Source organism: Lampetra fluviatilis, chromosome 9 (genome assembly GCF_964198595.1).
Source record: "Lampetra fluviatilis chromosome 9, kcLamFluv1.1, whole genome shotgun sequence".
Classification (NCBI taxonomy): Eukaryota; Metazoa; Chordata; class Hyperoartia; order Petromyzontiformes; family Petromyzontidae; genus Lampetra; species Lampetra fluviatilis.
In genome coordinates, this window is record NC_136283.1 from 12,843,306 (window position 1) to 12,856,903 (window position 13,598).

A 13,598-nucleotide genomic window follows, 5' to 3' on the forward strand; every position below is an offset into this window, starting at 1 on the left:
CACCACCACTGCTCTTCTCGGTTCCTTTCCTACTTTGCGCAGTGAGCACATTCGAGCCAACCCAGGTTTTCCCATAACCTAGGATTTGTCTTTCGCGAGGTGCAGCGGTGGGGTGAGGAGTGGGGGGTGGGGGGAAGTTGGCAGCGCAGGCAGGCCAAGAAGAGAAGCAGAGATCGTCGGTGTGAAGAGAGAGAGAGTACAAAAATAACTCAATTATTGCTTGCCTTAATCCAGCTGCGAGTCATTAAACCCTGTGATTGTCCAGTTGTACAAATAAAAGAAGTCCCAAGGTGAGCAGGAAACTGCAGCGGTTCGTGGCAGCAGGTTTAGGCTGCAAACTCCACCCACGGGTTTTCCGTTCTCGAGTGATGCTAATGCACGCTGGTGGATTCTTTCAGAAACTAGAATGCGCTGGTGTCGGCATCTAACATAGAGACCCATGGACTCGAATATAGATCACCATCAGCTGTGGTCAATCCGCTGCGGGATGAAGGTCTCATCCCACTCTCCCTGTCGATCGTCAACCTGATATCACGTGTCTCATTAAATCATCATCATCATCATCATCACCACAAACTCGTGTTCCATTCAGCAATGAATTCACCCGCACACATCACCTGCCACTGGAAAAGCTGGGGTGGGGGTTCGTAAAACCCCTCAACTCGAAAGCAACGAGCAGCAGACACTGCCAGAGAACCACGATCGACAACCGCCACTCCGAGGAGCTTCCCACAATAATCGCACAGGAAGTTCTCCTTGCATCTCCTTTACGTTCTCTCCTCCTCGAGGCCACTGCACAGGGGCCGCCTTTGTTTACGCTTTACCTGAATCTACGTTCTCTCATTTTCCTTCCCCCTTGCATCTCTGTCGTTCCTACTCAGGGCGCCCAAGGTTTCCCAGGGCCCATGGGGCCCACAGGTCCAGCAGGGCCCAAGGTGAGGGGGTGGGGGGAGGTGGGTGGGTGGGTGGGGGCCGTAGCGATCAGTCGCCTGACAGCCAAACAAAATGGTCTAAACGTGTGTCCTCACACCAAAACGAGTGCCCATCTCCATTTCAACACTGGCGTTCCCGAGCCTGCGGTTTAAAAATCCACATTGCTATGCCGAGGACCGCTGCATAAATAGGACACCCAACGTCTAAGCGAACGAGTATATATGCACAGGTTAAGGGCTCCAAAATAATAATAATAAGACCTGCTCAAGTAGCCCTGATGTTAATCCACTGCTGGTGATGGCCTTCCAATGCTGTGTCGGCCATGGTGGTTGTTTGACCATACTTCACCACGCCGGTCCTGTGCGGGTTGGTGAAGGTGGGCAGCATCGACGTGATAGCTCAACGAAGTGGCTTATCATGTGGCAATGTACAGCAACCACATTTTCTAAACGCATGTTTCTAAATGTGGAGGGGAAAACCGGGAGAGAGACACGCAAGCTCCAACTATCGAGGCATCAGGGTCGGGATGGAACCCACGCGCTCCTGTATACCAGGCGAGGTAGTTAACGTCTGGCCGCCGTGACGCCTCCGGTGCACTTCAAGGCCCCACCACCCTCTTACCTCTTAGCATGAGGACTCCACGCCTCTAGCCCAGCCTGCTCACGCAGGGCCGCGAGCGTGCAGCCTCAGCCTCACCTTCCCTTCCCCGTGCGGCTCCCGCTCTTGAGCGCCACCTCTGACCCCTGCTTCTGTGCGTCTCTGCGTCCCTGTGCCGACCCCTCCTCGTGCCGGACTCTGCGATCCGGTCCCTGCTCCAGGGGGGGGCAGGATCCGCCGCGGCCGGAATCAAGGTGCCCCCCCCCCCTGCACCCGGTCCGCTGTCCCCTGTCCCCTGTGCTGCCTCTTTTCTCAATTTAATACCAACTTTTCTGTCACGCTCTGCCTCCCTCTCTCTCTGTCTCCCTGTCTCCCACTCTCCATATCGACATGTTTCTCTTATAACCCATGTCTCCCTCTCTCCCTGTCTCCCTCTCTCCCTGTCTCCCTGTCTCCCTCTCTCCCTGTCTCCCTCTCTCCCTGTCTCCCTGTCTCCCTCTCTCCATGTCTCCCTCTCTCCCTGTCTCCCTCTCTCCCTGTCTCCCTGTCTCCCTCTCTCCATGTCTCCCTCTCTCCCTGTCTCCCTCTCCCCCTAACTGCTGCTCTCTATCCGTCTGCCTCTCTCCATCTCGCAGGGGGATCCTGGTTTTCCCGGTCTCCCTGGGCTCCCGGGAAAGAAGGTGATGCTCCCCCCCCCCCCTTCTTGTCTGTGCTATGTCCCCTGTGCTACGTTCATGAGCACCTCCGAATAGCGTGGTCGGCTACGTACGGTGCGGACGAAGTTCAATACACACACATCCCTGTGTCGCGTCCCTTTGCTACGTCCCTGTGTCACATACCTGTGCCCCGTTGCTGGGCTTGTGGCTTTAACCCCATGCTTAGCACCCCTCGCTCGTTCTCCCTCCCTCAGCTGTTGACTGCCCCCTCGGCTCACGAACGACTTTTTTCACGGCAATACGCGTTGTGTTTGGTGATGGGGGAAGCCCTCGCTACTCTCAAATTCAAGCCCTGCCCGGAACCATACAACTTACTATCGGCTCCGGGGAGCTGTTAAACTCGTATTTAGTGGGGTTTTCAGTTCACGGTGTTCCATAAACAAGTAGTAAAATAAAATAAATATATTTTGTGTGAGGTGTTAGTCAAAGTCGGTGTGTTTGTATGTGTGTTGCCATGTATGTATCCACTTGTAACCAGCAGCTGCAATTTCTCCTATAATATCACACTCCACGGGAGGCAGATGACTTGGTTCACTGATTATAAGAATTGTGCTGTTAGCACAAAACTTACCACAATGTGCAACTGAAGCCTGACCCTGTCTTATGAGTGAAATGCCATCGGTACACACCAGGCTGTGGCCTGTGCGTGTCTAGATATAAGCGCATCTCTCATTTTTTCTCTGTTTGCCTCCTTCCTCCGCTTGTGCCTCTCCCGTGGGCAGGGCGAGGCAGGCATGCTTGGGCCCCCTGGCTTTCCAGGCCTCAAGGTAATGTGCCTCTGCATCGCGAAGCCCAACTCCTCCTGTCACCCGTGCCCTCTCTCTCTCCGCAACGTCACACTTCTTCTCCCGTGTTTTGTCTTTTCTCCTTTTCATTCCAATTGTAGCATTGCCATCCTGTCACGAGACAAAGCGCACCCATTCAGAACGACAACAGGCCGGTGCTGGCCCTCGTGTTAGAGAAGAGCACGTGACAGCAGATAGCATAAGAGCTGCTTCTGGAAGTCCTTCACAATCGGAGGCACACTGTTGCACGTGCCCTGCTGTAGAGAAATGTTTCATCGCATGGCCGTGAAAACCCACATTTTTCATTCTCAGAGCCGGACATTTTTTGGGGGAAAAGCCCAAATTTTACGCGATTGTTTTTTTTGTGTAACTGCGGGCGACCAGGCTGAAGCCATCGGCTCACTGCACTCGAGACCCCATTTAAATCACGGGCGGCTGAAACCCGGATGCGAAGCCAGGATCTCATCACCGCCGTCTCCGAGCTCTCACCCCTGAGCTACCCATTTACCTGTCAAACCTACAATTATGAAGAGCCAGTTGAGGGCTTTTGTCGCAGCCACATTGGCCTGGGCCTCTGCGTGGCAGGGATGGTCGTGGGCGTGGGGCGGGAGGGGTGCCGAGGGGGGGAATTGAGATTCGGTAGCCAAGCCTATTTTTTAAAGTTCAGGTCGACATAAGGGGAGCATCTGTTGTGTGTTTTGCGAGTAAAGAGTTCTCCAAACCACAGACCCCGGGGTTTACAAGATGAGACGGGACCAGTGGGGGGGGGGCAGCACGTGCGACGCGCAGTGCAAACTTAAATGCGGCACCCATTATAAACGCTTACAAACTGTATTAATTTCAGGCGGTGATGTCACTGGCGGGCTCGTGTTGTTGCGTTGTGTTCTGTCGGTAGTGGTTTAGCGCGCGAGTGCTCGGCGCCGTGATGTATGGGGAAGGTGCGCCGCTTGAGCTCGTGCCGGTACTCCCAGCAAACCTGCTGAGTCTGCTGCAGCCTGGTGGCGCTGCCTTGGCGCGCTCCTCTTGAGAACTATCGCTCTCCGCAGGCCTGCGGTTGTGACTTCCGCCCAAGGGTGGCGCAGTCGCTAACGCTTGTGCGCCTCGCAGCAAGAAGCGGCTGGGTTCCGATTGTCAACACGAGCGCCTCTCTGTGCAGAGTTTCAATCTTCTGTCCCTGATCTGCATGGGTTTCCTCCCATAGCAAAAAAGATAAGCATACACCATCAACTGGTGTTGGCCAAAACATCCCAATTCTGAAGAGAGAAAAAAGCTACCTGTCAATCACTCGCTTGAGATTACAGATTGTAACATCCGCCCTGAGAAAACACTCGGCAGGACCCTCCTGAGAAAGAGCCTTGAGACTCGGCGAGTTTATCCTGCGTTAACAAGCGTGGTGGATGTTTTTTTTCCTGAAGTCCCATTAGAAATCGAGACCATCAAAAACCATGCCCTTATCTTGACCATTCCATACTTGCCCGGGTGCGCACTCTGTAGGAATGTCAGCTCCACCGTATGCATCAATCCTGTTATGTTCCAGTCTGGTCTGAACATACATTACGAATGCAAATTCAAGTGCAGTACATTCATACTTGTTCTCCCAGCCAGCGTAAAACCATTCTGTGCAGAGACTTTACTGAAAGAACCAAGAAGATGAATCCCTGCAGTTACGAAAGCTTTAAATCGAAGTTTAACCATTCTGGTAGATAACTGCAGAGTCTTAGCTTTGACTTGGCAGTGTCGGTATATTTCCGTTTTGCTGGTAGGTGGCATATTGGTCAACAACGCAACAGACACGTATACTGCTGTAACCGCTACCAAGATTTCATTTATCTCTCCAAACGCCAGCTCACAGCTCCACTACAACATCGGAGGCCCAACACGTGTGTTGTTGGTGGTGGTTATTCTTTTTTGTTAGATTTTTTTATGCAGGCCCACGTGTAAGTCTCAACACGGGTAGTCACCGAGGTCGAGCGTTTTTAGGCCATTTTATCCAAATACCTTCAGAAAAGTGTTTCAAATTTAAACAGATTTTTTTCTGTATTCTCCCATCTACCATATTAAATGACAAAAAAAATCGCCATCGTTATGTGATGTGTACGTCTTGCATAGCTTTTCGACATTCTTTTTTTATTACTTAATTTATCCACAGAGTGGCTGTTACAGGTTGCCACCTCTGTGATTGGGAGGTGAAGAAAGTCTTACAATACCGGCAGTGCGGAGAACTGCACGTGTCGTAGTAGTAGTAGTATCATTTAGTAGTAGTAGTATTATCATTGTTTCACAGCTGACAAAATAAAAACAGGACTGCAATGTCCTGGGACGACCTGCGTATATTCGCAAGGACAGCTATCTCGAAAAAATTGAACGATGGTGGAAAGTCCAGGACAGGTGGCAAGTCCTGTGGTTGCGTGTCTGAGTCATGTTGCTAATTGCCCCCCTGACTTTGTCCGCAAAGGGGGAAGCCGGTGGCCCAGGCCACCTGGGCCGCCCTGGCATCCCCGGACGCAAAGGAGCCACGGTACGATCCCGCTGAAATGCATGCATCCCATTTGGTGCCTCGCCGCAAAAGCATGCACCCGATTGGTGCATCTTGAGTGGTGATGTCATGACGTAAAGCATGGGCCTGATCGGTGCATCTGAATGATGATGTCGTGGAAAAGCATGCCCGGAGTGATATTGCAAAGTAAAATTATTTCTGGTTTCAGTTTTTTTATTGATACATTTAGATGATATTTAGTTTTATTTGCTGGTAATTTTGTACATTTAAATTTTGGCCACGAGGCTGACACATGCACGCAATTTCTGACCCTCATGACTCACGTCACATGATTCTACATAACCTCCACTTTTCAGTGGATGGAATACAGTACTTCAGTGAGCTGCAGCAGGAATCTAACCGTCAAATCCATTCAAGCAGCTTGGTGGCGAGTATCAATTTACCGATTCGCTGACCTCTCAATTTGATGCGTTGATCGTTATTTTTCAATGAATGTAGCACCTCTATTGGCGTGCAGTGGTCACGTGAACCAATTACATTCAGTACAGAGAAATCCAGAATAATTAGTACGATGTGGTGCTTGATTGGTGAGTGTAACAGCCAATTAAAATTTTCGCACCTCCGATTAGCGCGGTCGGCTACGCAAGAAGTTCAACATACATCGATGCATCATCTTCTACTACGTGCCAGGCGGTAATGGGTGTTGACAGCTCAGCTGCAGGATGTGTCTAGCTGGTAAATATAATGAGGGTAGTTGGCAGTGGTCTTGCAGTGATGTGCATGTGCCCTGTGCGTGAGCGCATGCCGTGGCTTGTGTTGTGGCACGTGCGTGCAGCATGCTCGCCCTCTTGCGCCCTCTACTTTATGTCCCCTTCCCAATGTGGTCCCAGATTGCGTCGTCGTGTCGCGGAGAGGCGAATCGCGGAGAGGCGAATCCACAGAGCAGCGCATCGCCTCCGGTCGCGAGAATGGCGCGATCGGGCAGATACTGCGTTCTGAGATCCCGTCAAGTTGTTTCTTTTTTTTTTCTATCGACAGTCATTCGGGGGACGATGCACCACCCGCTCATCTTGGTCACAGATAAATATCCGGCCGATGGCAGTCACACCGATTATTTAAAATCTCAGCATTTCAGAATCTTCATCATTATTCTTATTATTTCGGAATTTTGATTTATCCTGGGGGAATCCGAAGAGCTTATGAAGCTTTCTTTTCACAGACGTCCAGTAGGGGCGGGTCAGCAAGTTACAACAACAAACCAATGCCAAAACGAAAGGGGTGCAAAGGAGAGAAAATGTACAAATAAATAACAAAAACTACATAAGCAATACATAAACATCAATGACGACTAATTAACGGGAAAAACACGCAGCATAATCGTGTTGTCGTAGAGTCACTGGTGATCAGGCTGAGACCGTCATGAACTCGGCTTCACTTGAGAAACCGGTCAAATCACGGTCGGGCGGCCAAACCCCGAATTCAAAACCCAGCGTCTCAGCCGGTGCTGGTGGCCAGGTGTCTCGGTGTCTCTGGCTGCCGAAAGAGCCATCTGGTCACCTGCTGCTCGACCGTTCGTTCCCCAACCCCTCCACCCCTTAGGCCGTGGCCGTGCCACGCCCCGCACGCGATGCCGTCCCGGCACGGCTAGCCCCAAGGCGCGGGCACGGAGAAGGGGCGATTGTGCCGACAGGGACGGAAATAGAAAAGACTCCAGATTTTTCTCCACGAGGATTGATGTCATTAGGCGGCCGCGGGCAGGCGGTAGATTATTCCGACGAGGGATCACGCAAAGGTTACATTTAATTGGACACAGTAAACCCCACTTTCATGGGAACACGGAGTCATGGAGTGCAAACGAGTGAAGCTCTGTTTTTAAAACGTCCCTGGGGTTGTATAAGCAGCGCCGATGTTGGCCACATTAAGCCGTGTTTGCGAGCGCGTCACTTGATTGTAATTCTTGTAGAGTGTCGCCTTGCCGGGGCACTTTAAGTTTGCCGAGGTCGCGGCGTCAAGGATACTGATGGGGAGGAGTGCAAATGTAATGCGCTAGAACCCTCCCTTGTCGGATGCTTCAATCACTTGAGTCTACGCCCAACACTGTCTACGTTTCGATACCATTGATGTGCCTTCCGCACGACCACTACTCATTTCAAAGTCTGCCCTGGCTACACACTTACACCACAGGTAGCTCTACTTATTGACAAGGTCTTCTCCTTAACTACCTCGATCATCTGACTTATCTAAGTGACGACAGTAATTCACCTAGGCTTCCTACTCTCCCGGAATGGGGAAAAATAGTTGCTGAAGTAGCCTCACAACCATCGCCAGAGGCATACTGAACGTGATGCGTTGGGTGTGTAAATGTTTTCTGGGCCACCGATCCAGATTGACCCGGTCGAAATAAAGCCCTGCAGGGCCTGTGGGTCAGGCGGTGAGTATCGTCCAGGGAAAGCCAAGTCGGCAGCGCTGTGAATTCCGACTTTGCCTCCTGGCATCGCTCCCATCCGTCAATCTCATTTCGTTCCGTCTCCGGTCTAGAGCCCCACGTCTTTCGCTTCACTGCCCATTCGCCTCGAGTTGTTTTCTTGGTTGTTGCTGCTCAACTCACGACCTGCACGCACCCCCTTTCGCCCCCCACCCCTCCCACCTACCCTCCCTGGCTGCCCACTTTCCCGTAAAACCTTTGAAGGGTGAGAAGGGAGAGGTGAGCACCGCCTCGGCTTTCGTCGCTGTCAAGGGGGAACCGGGAATGCCCGGACTGCCGGGTATGCCCGGACTGCAGGGCCTCCCGGGAGTGAAGGTGAGCCATGTGGTCTCGGTCCCCCAGTCCCACAAGACCCTCGCTCTGTGAGTCACGAGGCGGCTGTGGAGCACTGCGCATGAAGCCCCGCAGGTGGAGGTAGGGTGGGGGGGGGTACAGGTTCATGGAGATATTTGGGAGTCATCTTCTTGGTTCTTTCGGTAAAGTCACGTAGGAGGGAAATAATAAAATAATAAAAATAAAACATAATAGAATAATTCTCACGACGTTTCGGCCACAACGCAAGCAGCCGTCCTCAGTTGTGGCCGAAACGTCATCGTGAAAATTATTTTATTATGTTTTATTTTTAATATTTTTTTATTATTTCCCTTCTACGTGACTTTACCGAAAGAACCACGAAAGCTTTAAATCGAAATATTTGGCAGTGTGGCAGAGTGCTGCTGTCCGGTTTAAGTTCCAACTTGATTTCGCTTCACCGAGGAGCAGCACCCGCAAGGAAACGTCCCGTTCTGTTCATCGACAGTCGCAGGGAACACCAGAGACGTGAAATTGGGGCTGTCGCAGCCAAAGTGACACGGGCTGTGAATTTAACCGGATAACAATGCCACGGTGCGCGCTGGTTCCCCGTGCACGATCGCTAAATCGCCACTCTTCCGTTCCCCAGGGGGATGCGGGAGACAGCGGCGCATACGGCCTGCCCGGGTTACCTGGCCTCAACGGCAGCAAGGTGAGTGGCAGAGAGAGAGAGAGGTGCTTGTTCTTCAACATCAACCGTCACCACCACCAAATTCCCTTCCCCATCATCAGTGACCTGAGAGATACTAAGCCAATGCTAATCAGGCAAACGCTGTTCGCCTTTTGGCCTTTTGGTGTTCTCTGGGCTCACAAGAAAGCTGTCTTGGGTGTGGACCAATCCGTTTCAAAGACAATGCATCTTATATTATCAGAGCATGTTTTTGTTTGCATTTCACCACAAGTACGTGTGGTTAATGCGGAAACATTATTCAGTTTGGTGTTTTTAACATCTTAACACCTGTTTTATTTCCAGAAAGGGTAAACCTATTGTTATAAAGCTTGCTACGAGTTACTCGTATATGCACATTTGTATAATGATGTACAGGCCACTGTCAATCCACTGCTGGATGAAGGCCTTCCCATGTTTTGTTAGTGATTGGTGGTTGTTTGACCATACTTCACCACACTGGTCAGGTGCGGGTTGGTGTATGGTGGTCTCGGACCGGCTGAGATTTCACTTCCCATTGTTGTTAGCCATGGCCAGGATTCTACCTCGGCTCGCTGGGTGTTGGTGCGCAGTGCGCTTTCCACCGCACCATCACTCCAGGACACAATATGGTATACGAATGCGTACGCGTGTTTCTAATACCCTTGCACATGTATGTACAGAGACACACATGTATGTACAGAGACACACATGAATGACGGTTGTGCCCACAGACCGGTATAGAATCTGGATTGCGCCTGGCTTGTCTCAGCTGTGCCGTAAGGCTCCCTGCCCCGTCCGTCTGTGCGGTGCGCAGGGTGAGCGTGGCTTGAAGGGCGACGTGGGAGAACTTGGATCCCCAGGCCCCATGGGCCCCATGGGTCCCAAGGTATGCACGTGCACCCTCGGCCCTGCCGCCCAGTGGCACAGCCAAACGGAACATTCATTTTTGTCTCCACCAAGAGGAAACGGTACCGCCACGCGAACTCCGGTCAACCTCGCAGCGCCTTTTGGCAAGCCCTCGAACAAAGACGGTCACTTCATCGCGCGCGTTCAGACGCGCTTCTGCGGCCGCCTGGATTGCTCTTCCTTCCGATATTAGGAAAGCCACTGGAGCTATGGACTTTTAAATCTCGATTGAACACTAATTTATATTTACAACTGATTTTTGTGTTTAGTTTGTTGTCCTTCCCCCGCACCTCTGATGAGCACGGTTGGCTACGTACGGTCCGAAAGAAGTTCAACATATTTACATGCGTAGAGGCGCAGCCCTGCAATGTTTTGCTCATTTCGCTGCCGGCGGAAGGGACTCCACTAGAGGGTACTTCTGAGAGCCCCTCTGGAAGATATTTGGCCTACTCTTCCATCACACACGACTTGTCAATAAACTCACTGTGGTCTATCCATGTATACCACTGAAGTGGGGGGGGACTTGATAAACGTGCACCGTCGTTTCAACTGTCACGGTGGGAGATCAAATTGACCCGGTGACCTCTAGATTCCAAGTCCATTGTGCTGCCAACCGTTACACCGCAGCAGCGCCCCCCTACCAGGAGTACTATTTGGAAATACGTTTTCCTACCTCTGGCAATCACATGTAACTGATTACTTCAAACTATAGTTTTGGTGCACATACGCGCGCGTGTCTTATGGCCATCGGTGATGCGACTGTTGATGTTTCGCTGCATATATGTGTACTGTATGTACGCATACATATGTATGGGCAGTGGGAGTGTGATGCAATGGTTAGCGGGCTGCACTATGAACCCGGCGGCTCGAGTTCGATTCTCACGCACGACCAGTAACAATGTCAAATATTTGAACAGGTCCTAGGGCCTCCTGTGGGTCGACTCGTCCTTAAATGTGTGAACATCGGCACTAGGGAGACATGTGGATGGGATTGGTATTGGTCACCCACCCCCTCATGTGCTGTGCCGGCCTTCATAGGTGCTCGCTAACAGCACTTTCCCTAAAAGTCTGTTAAGGCTACATGGGGGATATTTGTCATTATGAGTGCGGTGGCTGTGATTGTGAGTAGTTTCTGGTAACAGCTGCCATGCTATGGACAGTGATTATCAATAAAAACATGGAACTGCCATGATCCTGGAATTTAAAACTCTCTGTTCTACTAGAAAAAGGTCTGGGAATGGCTTGAACCACACTCGCATGTGGCTGGTAACATCAGTGAAATATTATTTGAGCTTCCATTCCAAATTAGAGGTGGGCTCCCATCTTGGACTATCTCGGACTGTGCCAGGAGGCTGTTTGGAGCTATGGGAGCTCGTGTCACGTGATCAGCTTCTGCGTGAGGAGCCTGTGGAGGCTATGCAGGGGGGTCGTTACGTGTCGTTGTAGGCTCTGTATGTACGTTGCCGTGTGTCCGTGTCAGGGCGCGGAGGGGCACAAGGGCGATCGCGGTTCCACCGAGGTCATCGACTACAATGGCGACATCCAGGAGGCGCTTCAGGTACAGGGCGAGGGGACGGTGGCGGGGGATGTGGGGGGGGGGGACAGCACTTCTCTCGTGTGACCTTGTTTAAAAGTGGGGCAAGTGGGGCATACAGAAACCCATGGTGGGCCGGGGATGGGGTGGGGGGGGGGAACAGCACAGTCAATGTTAAACAAACTTTTCAAATATTGAACCCTCAGCAAAACGAGTCACGGTGCGTTCCGCTTCGTGCATTCTGCTCTGGCTCAGGGCGCCTGTGTAGTTGAGCAATGGCTGCGAAGCCCATCGCTTCATTATACTGCGAGGATATAGAATGGGGCTGAGCCATTAGCAATGGGGGGGGGGGGGGGGCTTAGCCCCCTGTACCTCCCCCGGTGCAACGTGGGCAGGTGTACAGGCAGATGAACGAATAGATGCACGGCCAGGTGCATCGACAGGCTGTTGGGGCAAGTGGTGTTAGCGAGCACCTGTCCGCCTTTGTCTCCCCATTGCTGATGCACACACACACACATCACCAGTACTCATTAAAGCCTGAGTCTACCTTGGGGAGATCCAAGACCGGTTCAGATTTCTGCCACTGATGTCAGCCACAAATAACGCCCAGGCGTCTGGGTTTATAGCACAGCACGCTAACCACTGCGCCACTACTCCTGCCAGGGTGACACACTTTCCGTGGGTTAGCGGAGAGGTGGACACAGGCAAATATACGGGTGGACAAACGGGTGGACATCAGGTGGGTTCACAGACGGGGGCAGGTGAACTCTTAAGGGGCCAGGGAATTCCTATTGGACAGGAGGGCCAGAGAGAAAAGTATTTGCTCGTGTAGGCAAAGCTGAAACAGGCTGATAATTTAATTTGTATGAAGAGATTTGCTAATGTTCTGCGTCGGAGATTATTAACGCCACTTTTCCTTCTACATCGATGCACACAGACTGGAAGGGTCAGGTATGGTTCCCTTTGTCGCTGTGTTCCCTCCTTTCCGTGAAACAGCGGGCGACGTTGACATGTTTTGGCGGCGTCTTTGCAGGGGCCTGAACTTTTGTCCATTTGAAAGCCCCCAGGTTGTCCCGCATGCAGTTAATTCCATTAGAGTCGAATGGAAACGCTTAGGTGAATTAACTCCCCGGTTTGCACAGTGAGGCTGTGTTTTCTGGGAAGGCGACGGAGCATTGTTTCGTGGAGATGATACCGCAAGAAGCTAACCGCGTTATTTTGGTGATGCCGCTGTGTTGGCAGTGGTGCAGGCACGATTACATTTTAAAACGTCAACACATTCGTCAATAACGCTGTGACCTTAAAAAGAAAATGGAGATGTAAGGCCACTTTTTTTTCAAATATCCTTGTATTGAGTTTTTCAATATAAGGTTATTTTAAGATACATACATACAGAGGTAATTATCAACGTTTTCCAAGACATTGCCCCTCCAGTACCTGCACCGAATCACCGGGGGAATTGATCGTTTCCTGCCGAGTGTTCGGGTCGTTGAATATCCTGGCAGTCTTTCTTCCTGCGAGCGGCAGAAGCTCCCCAGTTTACAGAGGCTCCGTCGTGTCCCGACAAGAGACTGAGCACCGCGAGTCATCAATCAGCTCGGCCAAGTTCGAGTTGTAAAAAGGAAATATGTCCAGCAGCCTGTAATGAATTATCGTATTGGCCCTGCTAACGACGATGATGATAATGATGATCATTTCTAAGAAGCGTGACGGCGCGTACGCGCGCGAGTGCGTGAACGAACTGGCTGGCGAGTGCGCGTGCGTGACGGCGTGCGCGTGACGCCGCTCTTGAGTGAGTGAGTGTGCCTCGTCCGTCAGCAGACATCGCAGTAATTCCCGTGTCGCCTCACTTTCTCTTCTGCAGGCAGTGAAAACGCTGGCCTTCATGGTAATTGGCGATTTGTGACGATGCCGGCATTTAGCGCGACGGGTGCCCCATGCACACCCGGGTGGGGGGGGCGGGGGCATCATCAGCTCTCCTACCGAGTTGGGAGAAACTTCCACCCCCAGAAGAGTTTCCTCAAAATGTTCATTTTTCACCTCCCTTAATAACCTGCGCTGGGTCCCAGCGGAGCAGGCTTTGGCTTGCCCCAGGAAAGAACAACCAGGATCGTTGCCATTGCCGGTACAGATATCGGGGAGGTT

At 51.6% G+C, this 13,598-nt stretch overlaps 1 protein-coding gene across 1 annotated transcript in view; it reads left to right on the forward strand.

Moving 5' to 3' along the window:
• Positions 1 to 13,598, forward strand: part of LOC144934222 (uncharacterized) — a 115,984-nt gene that overhangs the window by 64,701 nt on the left and 37,685 nt on the right. Inside the window, exons 13-22 of the mRNA XM_078859829.1 lie at positions 882 to 935; positions 1,752 to 1,784; positions 2,166 to 2,210; positions 2,969 to 3,013; positions 5,487 to 5,549; positions 8,218 to 8,328; positions 8,954 to 9,016; positions 9,828 to 9,899; positions 11,400 to 11,477; positions 13,318 to 13,341. Coding sequence (XP_078715955.1) covers positions 882 to 935; positions 1,752 to 1,784; positions 2,166 to 2,210; positions 2,969 to 3,013; positions 5,487 to 5,549; positions 8,218 to 8,328; positions 8,954 to 9,016; positions 9,828 to 9,899; positions 11,400 to 11,477; positions 13,318 to 13,341 — 588 coding nt within the window. The remainder of the gene's footprint in view (positions 1 to 881; positions 936 to 1,751; positions 1,785 to 2,165; positions 2,211 to 2,968; positions 3,014 to 5,486; positions 5,550 to 8,217; positions 8,329 to 8,953; positions 9,017 to 9,827; positions 9,900 to 11,399; positions 11,478 to 13,317; positions 13,342 to 13,598) is intronic.